Genomic DNA, 16,770 nt, shown 5'->3' on the forward strand with positions numbered 1-16,770 from the left:
CTCTACCTATATTTTTAGTTAAAAGTAGTAGTGACATTTTCTAAATTTAAATTTGGCCACACTACACACTTTTGCATGCTTCGGTCTTGACCACACCAAAAATGTAGGGTAATCAATACATTTGATGGGGGGGTCGTTAGGGTATTTCACATGAACCGTAAAAGGGGCATTTTAGGGAACCAACACTACATTTCCATATGAACATCACACTTAAAAGCAAAATTCATGTTGATGAAAATGGTTGACTTTGAGTCCATAAAAAAACCTCCAAAAATCCATTCTGTAATTAACCCTTATTTTATCTAATAGCTACCGTATTAAATTTTGATAAATTACTTTTCTAGTTGTCCGCAATGTTATTCTATATTACATTAGGCATATCAAGCGCAAAGGTTGTGTACATTGAATCTGACCAACGTCATGATGCAGACCGAAGAATATTGTACCTCATTTTTTCACGCTAAATGGAGCAGAGCAAATAGAACACGACTCTTTAAATGGAGAGGATTTGGATCTCTCTTTTTATGCTCGAAATCTTGGTGGGTGTTCAAATATATATACATGCGGCCGGCGAGTCAAGAATCGAGAGCCGAATAAAATAAGACCAGTGGGTGGGTCCTGTAACATTGACCTGCCGGTGGGTGTCGTGCCGCAACTCAAGCTGTGCTTGTCCTCTCTAACTGCATGGCACCCTTCATTGCCTTACGTGTTCATCTCTCCTCTGTTTCTACAACCGTTTGCCTCTACTTTCGCAACGTTGGCAAAGGAAAAAAAATATATATATATATATATATATATATATTTATTTATCATACCCACTTGTGCATTGGAGTCTGATAACGTTTCTTCAGAACAGATAGCTTGAGTTCGAGTTGGAACGACGATGAAAGCTATAACTCCTCAGACTGGACTATTACAAATTTGAATACTAGTTGATAAGGTAATTTTTTTTCTCTTTTTTGTTTCTTTTTCGTCTCTCCTATGCAATAATGTTTCAACTGTTTTGGATTTTACATTTGTTGATTGATTAATCTATATAAAAGCATTTTTTTTTTTTTTTTGTATACGTGATAAAGGATTGTAAGATGACCCTCTTGGGAATTAAATTTTTTTTTTTCTTTTCATTTTTATATTTTAAAAAACCAAGCTTTTTTGTTCAGTGGAAGTCTATTATTACTTTTGTGATCTCAGAAATTCCTTTTATAGTATTCTCTAATTTCAAGTTGTTGTTCTGGAATGGAGATTAATTCTTTCATGGTGTATGATTAAATTGTATCTAAGTTATTTTATTAATTTAATTTCTTGCTGGTTTTCTGGAATTAAAATTCTATCATGATGTGTATTAATTAGTTGTTGGTGTTGTCAATGTTGATTTATTTAATTATTTGTATATTTAGTTATTTGTGTATGAATTGTGTTCTTTCCTACAGCTGGTTTTGTGCACGAACCAAGCATTTCGTTGCTTTGATGCATTGAATTTTCTAATTCAGTTTGTTACTGTCTCCTAAATAGTGTCAATTTAATGAATTATGATACTATTTAAAGCTTTTCGTTACCAAATTTATTTTCTTCACTTCCCTAAGGAAATATGAGATTTTGTTCATGATACAGTTCAACGAATATGGATTGTTATGCACAATAAATTACTTCCTTCCCATTCATGCACTCATTTTCATCATTGAACAAGGGAGGTGTAAAAGAAGGGATATATTATTTCGTTATACATATGTTTTGTACTTCTATGAAAACTGACACCGGTTTCAGTAGAAATATTTCCTGCTAGGACAAATATATCCTGGGTAGATGCTAACTGAAGATATTGTTTGAATTTGAGAAATGTCAATTCTGGTGGGGCCTTATGGGTCATTTGAATGCCCGAAAGGGTACCCCTTACTTACAGCCCTATATAAATAAACAAAAGAAGCAGAATAAGAAATTGCATTATTGTTTGATTTGAAATATGCCCATTTTCAATATTTTTTTAGTCTATTTTTCTATTTGGAAGTTGTTATGTGCAAGGCAGACTATACAATAACGTAATTCAATTTTCATGGGAATTCCCAAACATGCTTTAAAGGTTTAGGTGCTAGAATTTTAACCCAAAGTCTGATAAGAGGGCCTTATTGAATGCTTTCTTTCCAAATAGGAAGTGAAGGTTATCTTTAGAGTTGTGAAAGATTGGAAGGATTTCAACATGGGGCTTTTGGATCTGTTCATAGCCGCATCGATTCCAGTCCTGAAAGTGCTATTGGTGACAGCAGTCGGGTCATTTCTTGCATTAGATCATGTCAATATATTGGGGGAGGATGCAAGGAAGCATTTAAATAATGTAAGTGACAGGTTCATGCATTTTAAGTCTTTGTGGTTTTTTTTCAATTCTAACTCATTTGTTTGGCAGTTATATTACTTTGTACTTTACCAGAATGTGTAAGAATCGTGCATTGATAATAATGTGCTGGAATATTCATGGGTTAAAGGAAAAGTCATTTTCAGCAATTTTTTGTTTCCATAAATGGGTTGGTTGGTGATTTCTTTCCAAAGATAAAGCATTTCAGTACAAGAGAAAAGAGGGCATACCCTCTATGAAATCTGAAAGGAAAAAACTGAGCACCCAAACATGCCTATAAGTGAAAGAACACAAAAAGCTAAGAAATGACTGCATGAGTAGAAGTAGAGGCTGCATCAAGAAGAGTGAGCCAAATAGATTTGGCGACCTAAGAAGGATCTTTTTTCAAACCATGGTGAAGTCTAGTATTCCTCTCTTGCCAAATCTCCCAAATAACTGCCGAAAACAGCATTCGCTCAACTTTAGATCTCACATTATGAACAAACCAGAAGACCAACTGATCCAATTTAATATCAGTAGAGGCGAAGGAAGGACAATCCCGATTAAGGAGCTGGTAGAATCAATCCATACATCTCTAGCAATACTGCAGTCAGTGAAAATATGGTCTCTGTCATCAATAGACTTGCAGCAGTTAACACATATGCAAGGTAGCTGCAATCCTCTTCCCTGCAAATTTTCTTTAAAAATTGGAATTTTATTAAAGCAAAGATCAAGCATCACAGTACAAAAGAAAAGAGGACATACCCTGTAATAAAACAAAGGGAAATAAGGATGAGTACATCCATTTCCTATATAAAGAAATTAACATCCCGAGTCTGAAGATCAGCAGCATCAAGAACAGAGAACCAAATGAAGCTAGCAGTTGCTAGACTGGAGGAAAAAACACCACTATGCAAACAGCACATCTTCGAAAGCTTAGAATTTCTGAAGTGAAGAAGAAACCAGTCTGCCAACTGATGAAGTCTACTGCTATCCTGATGAAAATTAGGCCAAGACCAATGCAGCAAAGAGCTAAACCAACCCCAAATAGCAGCCACAAAATCACAATCTACAAAAAGGTGATCTCTGTCATCAGTTGCTTTTTGAGCAATTAGTGCAAGTAGGTGCCAGATTCCAATCTTCTCTCTGCAGGTTAACAAATGAATGATGTTTGTCAACTTTTCCAAGAAAGGAACCCTTTTTATAGATGTTTAGGGGTGCCAAATACTTCTCATGCATAATTGAAAGGATTATGGTTATGGAAAGTAGTAATGGAACCATTAAATAAAAAAAGGGTCTTTTTCTAATATGAGGTTCAAATACTAAATTCACATTCATTTTCAAACTGTTTTATAAAAAACTTGTTTTCTTTCAAAACTATTTTTCTCCTCAACTCAATGTCAATTAGCAGCTCTTAAAGTAGTCTACAAAACCTTTTTAATCTAAGGAGTTGTTTGATAACTCAATTGAGCATTTAATTCTGAATATATTTAGTACTTTATTAATTAAGTGCATTTGATAACGCAATTTAGATACTACTTAAAAGAATAATGGTTACTTAAAACTTTGAGCAAAGGAGACCTCACTTATCAAAAAACACTTGAAATTAAAAATAAAATAAAGTAATAATAATTATAAAAATGTCAATTTATAATAAGCACTAAATATTAAGCATTTAAATGCTCTTAAAATTTTCAGTTTTCTGTTGCAATAAAGCCTCTACTTTTTCCTTGTTTTGCTTAAAAATTGGGGTGAAATAATCCACTTTGAGTGTAATGCTGGGGGAAGCGTAAGATGGAAATCAATGCGGATTGCAATAGGTAAGGAAAGACATTACAATGTGCGGTTTTAACTGAATATATGGCCCCAGTAGAGGATAAAGGCAAAACAAGATTCTTACTGGCAGAACAGGGGAAACTTTGTTGAGTTGAGATGATAAATGTGTGGGTGTCCTTGTGCATGAACATGTGTATACTTGTGCTTGTGTTTTTTTATTGGTTTTGGTGTTTCCTACCACCTCAAATCTTAGAATCTCCAACAAACAAGCCCTTCTTTGCTCCTGCACAGAACTTATTTGTCTGACCTCTCTCATTATGTGCTTTAAAAATATATCAGCCTACATACATGTATAATTGTTCCAAGTACTTGGTTCTTCATCTTAACTCTTAACTGTAGTTCTTCATGCCTGTGAACAGATTGTATTTTTTGTTTTCAATCCGGCTCTCGTGTCCAGCAACTTAGCCAAAACAATAACATATGAAAGCATGGTTAAATTGTGAGCTTTCTGATCATTGTCTCAATTTGTGCAATTTATGTTCAAGTTTGTCTGCCTAGTGTTGAGTTGATTTTTTTTTTTTTTCATTTTTATTTATGTGGAATAACTTTGGTTGAACTTATAGGTGGTTCATGCCTTTCAATATCCTCATTACGTTCATCATTGGTTCAGTACTTGGGTGGCTGGTTATCCAAATTACAAGAGCTCCTCGACATATGCGTGGCCTCATAGTAGGTTGTTGCGCTGCAGGTAATTATATTAGCAAACTATAATCCAGTATTCATTTATGTACAATATTTATTCTTACAATAATCTAGAGGCCAGTAACTCTCATTTCCCCTTCACTTTTATTTTATTCTTCTCTCTATCTTGTCTCTCACGTTTTATAAAATTTATCTTAATCTGTCTATACACTACAAATGAACTAAATTTTAGTAAAGCAAAGCGTTGCCCATATAATACACAAACAAATGCACTCCTACTTAGATACTCATGGGAATAGACTTTCTGGACTCAAAAAGAAGGCTGACAATGAAGGTAGGGAAGTTGAATGACTGAATCGAGATGATTTTAACGTCACTAAATCAAACTGGAAAATTGCTTGATACAGTCTTATTGGAAAGCTCATAATTTTGTTACCTTCAAATAAATAAAAGCAAGCACAACCATAATGCACATGGATAGGTGAGTTGGCGAAGTTGATGGCTTAACTGAACATCTCAGGTTCGACTCTGACCAAGCTTACCGGATACACATGTTCTGCAGGTGATTGCCTGCGTCCCTAGGGACTAGTCTCCATTCAAAGTGAGTCAGGGACACTTCGGCATAAACAAAAGAAAATATGTTTGTGTGTCCATGAAACCAAGGGGTATTTTGTGTTCTGATAATACAGTGAGAAACGTGGGTGGTCTTTTCACATAAGGGTTTCATACTTGAGAGAAAATATCATTTCCGAACAAAGAAGAAGCAACATATTAAGTTTTGGAGGTTAATGCTGAGAAAACATTAAATTAAATTGCTGGCACACCTTTTAGTTACAATAAGTAGAATAATGAAAATACATTTATACTTTTGTTTGAGACAAGTGCCGAGTAATATAGATTGGCAAATTAACATGGTAGTGCCAAATTAGTCCTTGTCATCATTGGGAAGCTAAGGATGGAAAGTGTATATGACAACCCACTTTTGTTTCGATTGTAAAACTTGGGCTCTGCCTCTGAGTTCCTGATGTGGAACTGAACTGATTTGGTTTTGGTTTTACCTTACAGTTTTTTGTGCCTTTGATTCGAAGTTCTCTGGAGTCGTAATAGCTTTATCCAACATAAAGATAACACCAGGACCATAACATTGACTATATTAATAAAATCCCTGCAACCTTTGGTTTTGGTTCTTACCACGCTTCTCAAAAGAATTTTTTAAGGAGTAAGTGTTAATTAGGAAGTAAATGAAATGAAAATTGTAAATGAAAATTGAAAATTGTGTTAGTGTATATAAGTGTTTTATGGAAAATGAACTTTTAAACGGCCCTCCTATAGGTTTTCACTTTTCCAAAAGAAGGTTGGAGTTATGATACCAAACCAAATTTCAGAAATAAGACAGAAGATTTTTTTTTTTTTTTTTTTGAAGTTTGGAGTCGAAATATAAAATGAAGTTCACACAATTACCAAGAATCCTTAGCACAGCACCGTACAAAGTGTAGCAAGACCCCTCAGGTGCTGATTATATAACTTTCTATATTTGATATATTGGTCATTTGAGTTCCAATCTTCAAAAAGGTGTGTCATGGTAGGCTGAAAAACTTCCTAAAATCTGACTCTTGACCCAATAGCTGACCTAGGTAGTGTTGGGATGGGATTAAATATTAAAACCTTATCTCAGAGATAAGATAAGCTCACCTATAAGTATCATAATTTCGTCCTCCATCCAACATTGATTTCATCTTTGAAATCTATTAATCTAGTTTGAAGGGACCATCTTCTATCTCTTAGAACACCAAGAATGAACATCAGTTCGTTCAGGGATTGGGGTGCTACCTCTTGGATCCCTGCCAGGAAATAAGTAAAGCTGCCTAGCCTTCCCCTTCAGCATCCATAAAAAGCCTCTTGGACTCAGAATTCATACTATTAGGCAAGCTCCACAGCTGTCTTTGCTGCATAAATTTAAATACTGGAAATAATCCAAGGCACATTTTCCAGAACTACTACTACTCAAAATGACAGAAGTAGTCATTTCCAAAATCACCATGTATTATCCTGTTCTAAAAATATATAGTGATGTGCCCACAAAAAGGATTGCCACTACTTTGAGATAATTATGAATTTATCATCTCCTGTATCATTCAGAAACATAATATTTCTCCAGTTGATGTGAACAGGAAATTTGGGGAACATGCTTCTCATTATAATCCCAGCCGTTTGTAAAGAGAAAGGAACCCCATTTGGAGCTCCTGATGTATGTCATACATATGGACTAGCTTATGCATCACTATCAATGGCGGTATGATTTTTTCTTTAGTCTATTTTGACTAAAACGAATTTGCCAATATGTATGTATGGTTCAGAACTTGGTAATATATGTATCTAATAAGGGATATACTTTGGAACCATAGTTAGTGAGATACAGTAAAAATAAATAGAGACCTTAACAAAATAATTAATTTTCATGCAGCTTCACTTGTGAATAAAGTTTATATATTACACAAATATTTGTATATATGATTTGAAACTTACTTTTTTCTGTGCATGCATTTTTTTACTACGTCCATTGAGGATGACAGTCTTATTCCAATATTTCCATCTTGCCTGTTGTTGCACTTCAGATAGGAGCCATTTATTTATGGTCATTTGTGTATAATATTGTGCGGATATATTCAAGTAAGAGCTCAAAAGAAGTTGAAATCAATGTCAGTAAGCCGTCTAGAGAGATCTCAACTTCTCAACTAGGGAGTTGCGAGGAACCATTACTATCTTCAAAAGACTCCACGATATCTGAGGATCATGCTGATCAAATTGCACTGCCTCAAACTAGATTTGAGGGGAAATCTAAGGTTTGTTTCCTGCTTTACAGTTTTATTTTTAATGTCTATTTTATTGCAGAAAGTTAGTATATGATCTCTTTGAAGTTATTCAATTGTCAATGGCTACCACAGTAATTCCATATAAATTGCTTTTGCCTGGTGGATGTATGTTAAGTAGAATCCTATTATAATTATAATTTGAGAGAGTTTCTATAAAAGTGTTGGTCATAGGATTTGATTGATTGAGCCTATTGAAATATCATTATTTTTATTTTTATTAGCTGTTTTTAGTCTTTTATTAGGTGTTTTATGTAAGATCCCTATAATCATGGGATCACATAGATAAGATCCCCGTAATCATAGGATTCCGTAGATAAGATCCTCATAATCATGGGATCACGGAGATTTTGGTATATTTTATATTTTTCTTTGATTTGGTTTCTTTTCTTTGTACCCTATTCTTGTATATAAATATAGCTCTTGGCTCTTGGTTTGAATAAGCCAAAACCCAAAACTTCTTCTTTTTTGTATCAGAGCAAAACAAAAATCTTCGCCTCCCCATCTTCGTCTCCAACGTCGCTACCTTCTCTCTCCCTCTGTCCATTTTCCCTCACCTCCAGTGCACCTCCATCTCCTCCCAGCCCTTGCACCGTACCCCTCGGGTAACCCTTTGTTTTTGACTCATTTTTTAGGAGAATTCCCTTATGCTGCTTTTGGTGTGCAGGAATGGAATGGAATGGAATGCCCATTCCAACCATTCATTTGTTTAGTATGCAATTTAAAGTGAGAATGGGCATTCTATTGGAATGAAAATCCATTCCACAACTAAATCTATGGAATGGTCATTCCATTTCCAAGTATTTTTTTTAAAAAAATTAAATTCCGAAAAAACCCTCATGTTCCAAGTCCAGAAACCACCAATACCACCATTGCCTTCCACCACCGCCGCCACCGTTAGCACCATTGGCTTCCACCACCACCACCACCACTGCCGCAACTGCCACCACCATTGCCACCGCCGCCACCACCACCACCACTGCTGCTGCCGTTGCCGCCACCACCACCGACATTGCCTTCCACCACTACCACCACCACCGCTGATTTCCACCACCTTCCACCACAACCTCCATTGCCTTCCACCACCGCTACTGCCATCACCACCATTGTTGCCACCTTCAACCACCACTGACTTCCACCACCACCACCGACTTCCAGCACGACCATATTACCATAGTCATTTGATAGGGTCATCCAATGATTAGGATGAAGTCCGGGGGTAATATGGTCATTCTCGTAGTAAAAATATAATTAATGTATTTTATTGGGCTATATAGTACATACTAGCAACAATAAATGTGTAATAAAAACACAACAATAAAAAAATAGGAACCGGTTGACGTGTGAACACGACACGTCGACTGGTTTGGGTCATTCAGTCGTGTGACAACTTCACATCGACTAATAGGGTTATTCACAGTGGAAATGCTCACTGCCCAAAAACGTGAGATACGGGTCGACGTGTGGGAACTTCACGTCGACCGATTCTCCTTTATTATGGACACTCAGTTACTTTAATCACTCAGCCAATTACACTCAAACCACCCAAAACCCAACCACTAAATTACCACAATTACACAGCTAAAATGACACTAAAATAGCATTGTATGTATATATATATATATATATATATGCACATATATACTTATGTTAAAATAACCCAAATAAATCCTTTCCTCTTGTACACTCAACAAAATGAAGTTAATATAATTTTAGGCTTATCCATTCACATATAGTGTGAAATATATAACATATATCTACATGTAGGGATTTAATAAAATTAACTTTAATTACATTCCTGAAATATACAAAATATGCCCAAAAGTATATAATTACAAATTTTGACCCTTATGGTCATAAATACAATACTTTACAAGAAAATTCATCAACTAAGCATTTGTTACAAAATTATCAAAAGATGCTTCCGTAAACCCTAATTAAACTTGTGGGGGTCCTTCATCAACAATGTCATCGTCATAACCTGAAAAATGTTAAAGGAAGGGGTGAGTATGGAGGCTCAGTAGAAGATACCTAAGGCGCCAACTTTGGACTCCCTTGAGCCACACATCACACATTGGGGATAAAAGAGAACCGGGATCATACTTAGGGAAATTTTATAGCATTTGAATCACATATTAATCCAATCAGTAGCATTAATACAATTTCGCATACTTAGAATGAAAATGCAATGCAATGCAAATGGTCGTACCAAAAGCACTTTCATCATCGACGCAAGTCACACACACACCGAACTCGTTAATCCAACCCGGTACGAGGCGACTCCCTGCTATCTCGAGAGAAGGATTGCCGTCTATCCCTGACTTAGGGCGACTCCCTAGCGTCATTCGGGGCCTAGGCGACTCAACCACACATGAAGTATTTGCTCCACATTCCCTCTAGATTGCATTAACTCCATGGACACAAGGCGATTCCTTGTTGTCCGATTTTCACAAACTTTGTTTTTAAAAACATACAAGTTTCAAATTTTCATCCCAACACATGCTCTTTCTTAATGTCATAATGTGCATGTTATATGCCAATGTCTCATTCAACTTTCCCACCATGCCATGCACATGAATACAATTGCATCAACTTAATTTCAATTTCACTTGCAAGATAACTATGGCATAAACATGACATTTCTCAATCATTTAGTCATAAGTATGGCATTCTCATTCATTTAAAACACAGGCATGTACATAGGATTCACATCATCACAAATCATGTCAATATTTATAATTTAAGCAACTTTGCACCAACGTCATATCATCCACATTCTTAGCATGAAATTAAACACATTATTGTATCATACACTAGCATGCTTCCATCAAATCATTATGTCATCATTTTAGCTCACAATTTGCATATAAGAATGTACTCGAGAGAAATCAAATATATATGTTCAATAAAAGACAAAGTTTAGAGCATTAAACAACCCCTACCTCAATTGTGTGCAACCAAACAAGCCTTAAGGCTGAGCCAAAATTCAAAATCCTCCTAACCCTTGCAACATTGGTCTCAAATGGAAGCACTCTCCAAGCTCTACAACTTCCTCTTTTTGCCATTCTCCCGAATCACACTCTAAAGCTCTCAAAAATGAATTTGAAACATGGAGCTACATAGATACATATAAGCTTATAGATATAGAGAGAGAAAGAGGAAGAAATTAGAGAGAGAAAGGAGGTGGCTGAATGGGGAAAGAAAGGAGGGGATGGTGGTATCTTGCAGATGCCTCCATGGCCAATATTGTGCCAAGAGTCAAGCCCTAAATGGTTATAACTCTAAGTCAAGTTACAAACATGCTGTCACTCTTCCTTTGCAATGCCATCCAAGTCCCTAAAATATCTACCTTAATGTATAGATATAGATGTTTGTACATGTGTGTGAAATGTCCACAATACCCCTCAATGAAAATGGCAAAATTGGGAAAGGTTCTCGAGCTTGGAAATCATCCCGACTTCTAAAAAATTCTAAAATCAATCCTGTTGCCTCTAATTGACTTAAAATAATTAAAATACAATTCTAAAACCCCTTGGCTCAAAAAATGGCTTAAACAGCCCTTGGGGCCGTGTGGCACGCAAAACGAGGTACGAAAAAATAAATAAAATAAAAATTCGAAAAAAATCTAGAAAAATCCGGTACATTACATTCAACCACCGCCACCTTCCACTTACACCCTACCGATGCTGATTGGGCTGGATCCATGGTTGATAGGCGGTCAACTACTTGCTACTGTACCTTCTTAGGAGGGAATTTAGTTACGTGGAGAAGTAAGAAACAACCAATGGTTGCTTACTCTACAGCAGAGGTAGAATTCAGAGCTATGGCTTAAGGGATATGTGAACTAAACTGGCTGAAAATGATACTCTCAGATTTGAGGGTAGAAGTGAAGGACCCAATGATGTTGTACTGTGATAATAAAACAGCTATAAATATAGCTCATAGTCCGGTACATCACGACCGGACCAAACACGTGGAAGTGGATAGACATTTCATCAAGGAAAAATTGGACTGGGGACAAGTTTGCACTCCATACGTTCCATCCTCTAAACAGATTGCTCATGCGCTCACTAAAGGATTATCTAGCACAATTTTTCATCAGATTGTTGACAAGCTTGGGATGCAAAATATCTTTGCACCAGCTTGAGGGGGAGTGTTGGAAAAGTTGACTTATTATTCTTTCTATAAATAGGCTATATAGATATGATTGTAATTTAGATCCTAATTTTTAGCTCTTAATTTAGGAGAGTAAGGAGAGTTGTCTAGTTTACCTAACGTAAGTCTACTCTTGTATTTATATATATATGTGTGTATAATTCTTCTATAATAAAAAGGGTGGTTCATTCTGCACAATTTGACAGTACTGATCATCCTATTTCGTAGTATATCTCTTATGATGGTCTTTCAGGGTCTTACCGAGCCTTTCTAGGCAAACTTGATTCCATTTCCATTTCCAGAAACGTGTCTGAGGCTCTTTGGAATCCCAATTGGATGTTTGTTATGAAGGTAGACATGGAAGCTTTACAGTATAATGAAACATGGGAGCTTGTATCTCTCCCTCCTGGTGAAAAGAATGTTGGTTGCAAATGGGTATTCAGTGTTAAATATTTGGCTGATGACTTTATTGATCGGTATAAGGCCCGTTTGGTGGCCAAAGGGTTTACTCAGATTCCTCAGATTCCTGGTAAAGACTTTAATGATACCTTCGCTTCAGTGGCTAAATTGGCTTTAGTTTGTTTGCTTGTCTCCCTGGCTGCCTCTCGCAATTGGCCTCTTCATCAGCTTGATGTGAAGAATGCTTTCCTTAACGGTGATCTTCTTGAGACTATTTACATGGATCCTCCACCCGGTTTTCAAGCTGAGGGGGGAGTATACTGGAAAGGTCTATTGACTGCGAAAGTCTTTGTATAGATTAAAACAATCTCCTAGAGCTTGATTCAACCGCTTCAATGATGTGATTCTATCCATGGAGTTTGTTAGATGCCATTTTGACTATACATGTTTTTTCCACCGTTGATATCATCATTACTGGCAATGCCATCCCTGTGATTGCTCAAGTAAAGCTTCAATTGGCTAAAGCTTTTGATGTGAAAGACCTTGGGCAGCTTGCATATTTCTTCCGAATTGAGGTTGTTAGATTTAAGAAGGGTATCTCTTTATCACAAAGGAAGTATGTCTTTGATCTTCTTCGAGACACGGGTATGCTTGGGTGTAAACCTGTTTCCCCTCCTATGGATCCTGATCTCGGCTGAGTTCGAAGATCTCCTTTATGATCCCTTGCAGTATTAGCACTTGGTAGGAAGATTGATTTATCTTACCAACACCCGTCCTAATTTGGCTTTTGCGGTTAGTGTTGTGAGCCAGTTTATGCATGCTCCTCGTACAACTCATATGGGTGCGGTAACCATATTCTTTGATATCTGAAGTCCTGTCTTGGATTTGGATTATTCTATTATTCTAGCAAGCAGGTTGGGCTATCCTGTTTCAGTGATGCAGACTCTGCTGGGTCCAAGACTGACAGACGTTCCACAACTGGCTTCTGTACTTTCTATGGAGACCATCTTATATCCTGGAAAAGTAAGAAACAACCTGTAGTTTTGAGAGAGAAGGTTCGTTCGGCAGAGAAGGTTCGTTCGGGAATTATCAAGCCGTGCTTTGTTTGGTTCTTTGACGAGGCCGCTTGATATATGCCAAAATAATGTAGTGAATGTGCGGTTCAAGAAAAGCCTTTTAGGTCAAGATTAAATTTATAAAACCACTACCACCACTACTACTAATGTAGCAAGAGTGAGTAGGGATCGTCCCAAGGGATTATACGTGTTGGAATTTAACTTCAACTCTAACGTATCACAAGATTGCGAAAGATAGAGATTGGTAGATTACTCTAGAAAGCAATTAATTAAAATGAAAGTGAAATAAAACTAATTAGAGATAGGGATTTAAGAGATATGAAGAGAGGACTTAGGGTGTTGGAATCACCACTAAGCTCATGTAATTAACCACTTGCTTTCCATTAATGGGGAATACATTGTTGTGAACAAAATGCGACTACCAATTGCAATATTAAGCATGGACCATCTAATTTATGTATGAATTGTCTACCTAAACTAAGTGTAGCACAACCCATCAATTTTAAGCATGACCCATCTAAGTAGCAACAATTGTAGCACATCAATCTAGAGAATCATGGAATTTGCAATAATAAGCCATGGAATATCTAAGCAAGCATAGATTGTTCACCTACCTACAAGCATGAATTAAATTGTAGAACAACCCATCAAGCATAAGTATAAACCATCAAATTAATTGACAAACCCATTTAATGAAAACCCATGCTTAGCCATCACTAGATTTTCAATCAACCACACATAGACATGCAATTAATATAGAAAAACTAGTGTAGAGATTAATTCCCAAATAATCACACATAAGACAACATGTAATCAAATAGAGAATCAATAGGAAGAATTAATCCATATGAATCATGTAAGAAATAATTCCTAATTTAATCACACATAGACATGTAAACAAACTAGAGAATTCATAGAAAGAATTAAACCATAGAAATCATAGAAATATACCAAGATTCATGAAATTCACAAGGCTAGAACACTAATCACAACAATATATATAAATCCCCAAAAATAGAAATACAAGGTTTTAGATTACACAAGACTTAGGACTCATCCAAGCCCTAAGTATAGATCTAGCCAATCATGGAGGAGGTGGATGTGGTCATGGAATCAAGCTCCAAATATGGCTCCATCTTCTTCTTCCTCTTCTCCTTCTTCTTCTTTGAAGCTCTAGAGATGAAGAGAGAGAGTGGTCTAGAGATGGATCTTGAGATGTGCTTCCACTTCCCTCTTTTCTTCTAACCCTAATCTCTAACTTTACTAGAGAGAGAAATATAAATTACAATGTAGAAATAAAAATGATAAAAGCTTCTTTACAAAATGGGTCACTTCCCTTTATATAGAAGGTCCTTTTCTTAGTCACTAAGTTAGGAATATAGCTCCAAAAAAATATCTAATCCCGTACTATGTGGTAGGTGGGAGTTTTGGGCACGCACGGGAATAAGACAGCTCGCTGCCAGCAAAAGTTCGATCGATCAGAGAAAAGTTCGATCGATCCAACTTTGATTTTCGATCGATCCAACTTTGATCGATCTCACTTGGCAGTTTTTCAGGATCAGCCTCTTTTTGCTCCAAATCAACCTCCTTTTGCTCCGGATCCTCACCAATACTTAGTTTGACTCCAAAAAGGCCTTAAGAAACCATTTTTAGCCCATTTTAACATTATTGACCTGAAATAGATAAAAACACAAATAAGTACTAAAACGGGTAAATAAGATAGATAAAGGTCCTAGAATACTCAAGCTTAAGGGGTTTAAAAGTGTACTTTTCAGCGCTCATCACACCCCCAAACTTAAATATTGCTAGTCCCTAACAATGAACTACGAAGTAAAGAAATGAAATGAACAACTAAACAACTATAATTAGAAAGCAATAAAAGGATAACGCCACTTTCGTAGGGAACACGATTGCATTTAGCATATGCAACAAGTCTTTTAAACCCCTAGTGGACGAGTGAAGTCTCCTGAGGGTTTCCAGAAATGATACCCACAAACATTAAACTCATTATCATAAAAGAGGCACCAATATTGCAAACAAGCATTGGGAGAAAACTACCTCAAGTATGCAATTTTTCAAACATTTCTAAGCAATCTCCCAAAATCTCAACATTAAGCAAGCAAGTATGGTCCTCCACACATCAAGACAATGATCATGCAAATCAAAACAACTCTAGAATCATTTTGAGTGGACCGGCATCAAATGTGTTGCTATCTAAGCCAACTAAAGAATTAATCACATCCTTACTCTCAAACTAGCATACAAATCTAGTACCGATCATCAAGACAAAAAGTGGACCTTTTATCAAAGCTTTATTGTTTTAGGTGCGCTTATTCTTTCCACTCAATTTTTTTTTTTTTTTTTTTAGGATTAAAGATGGAAGCATGGTGCAATGTGTTGATCTATTAAGCTTTCTAGCGATTCATGAGGTCGAGCATTAGGTCAATGACTCCCAAACCAGACGGCTTTAGGGCACTAGTTGTTCAAACACCGCTACGGACTTACAAGCTCAAATCAACTAGGCTACAAATCAAGACAACCTCCATCTAATCATTTCCCACTTCTCACCTTTTGGGAGAAGTCCTCACTTTTTATTGCTTTTGCTTTTGCTATTTTTTTTTGTAAGCAAGTTCAATTATTAACCTAGAGTTTGGGCCCTCCACCTTTCGGCGCGAGAAATTCAGTGCTTGATGAGGCTAGAATCCCGGCTACTTAGTGAAAAGGGGTTGTTATCCACCTTTATCAAGAATCAAAGCTTTTAATGAACTACTAGCCCAATTGGGATATAACCAATTCAATAATCAACAAAGCATGTACCCCACAAATGAATGCTAGTGTGCGCCTGTGCTAGTGAAGAATCCTAGAATGAATCTCAAAACAATCATAAAATCAAGATGATGTGGACCACAAATGCAAACAAGATATCAATCTTTCGAAAAATTTACTCATAAATGGCATCCACAAGGCATACAATGAGTATTGGACTCTCAAGTCAAGCAATTTTTAAATTTTAAGCAATATAGTCCTCAAAAGATCAAAATCATCGCTAACATCAATCTTAAATCTCAATCATGCATTTAAGTCTCAAACTTAAGTAGAATGCAACAAAGACACCTTACCCCCAAACTTAAACTGCACATTGTCCTCAATGTGCAATGAGAACATTGGAAAAGATGGAAAGAGTATACTGTGGTGATGTAGACATGAAGCCCGGCAGCGATCCAATTCGAAAGACGTCTCCTTCAAACTTGGAATTAATAACCTACTTGAATAACCACACTAGCAAACTTACATCAAATATCAAATGGGATAAGAATAATCAAATCATGCAATCTAAGACAATATAGCACAAGATGAAAGAGAGATATGAGATCAAACCCTAATTAAAGCATGAATACACACAAGGGTACAATGGTGAAACCTTTTTTTTTTTTTTTTTAATATTTTCATTTAATGAAAACAAATA

At 36.3% G+C, this 16,770-nt stretch overlaps 1 protein-coding gene across 2 annotated transcripts in view; it reads left to right on the top strand.

The window, feature by feature from the left end:
• Positions 1 to 474: 474 nt before the first annotated feature.
• The window catches only part of LOC132278607 (protein PIN-LIKES 3-like), a 76,464-nt gene continuing 60,168 nt past the window's right edge, over positions 475 to 16,770 (top strand). The window contains exons 1-6 of one of the 2 annotated variants that reach the window (XM_059780440.1): positions 475 to 940; positions 2,147 to 2,329; positions 4,522 to 4,601; positions 4,726 to 4,850; positions 6,976 to 7,097; positions 7,420 to 7,647. In XM_059780440.1, coding sequence (XP_059636423.1) covers positions 2,195 to 2,329; positions 4,522 to 4,601; positions 4,726 to 4,850; positions 6,976 to 7,097; positions 7,420 to 7,647 — 690 coding nt within the window. In that variant the 5' untranslated portion in view covers positions 475 to 940; positions 2,147 to 2,194. The remainder of the gene's footprint in view (positions 941 to 2,146; positions 2,330 to 4,521; positions 4,602 to 4,725; positions 4,851 to 6,975; positions 7,098 to 7,419; positions 7,648 to 16,770) is intronic. The other variant, XM_059780439.1, reaches the window with a different exon arrangement.

This window comes from Cornus florida, unplaced genomic scaffold (assembly GCF_030987335.1).
Source record: "Cornus florida cultivar Cherokee Brave unplaced genomic scaffold, ASM3098733v1 CherokeeBrave_3.0.0_Hap2_Chr10, whole genome shotgun sequence".
NCBI classification, from domain to species: Eukaryota; Viridiplantae; Streptophyta; class Magnoliopsida; order Cornales; family Cornaceae; genus Cornus; species Cornus florida.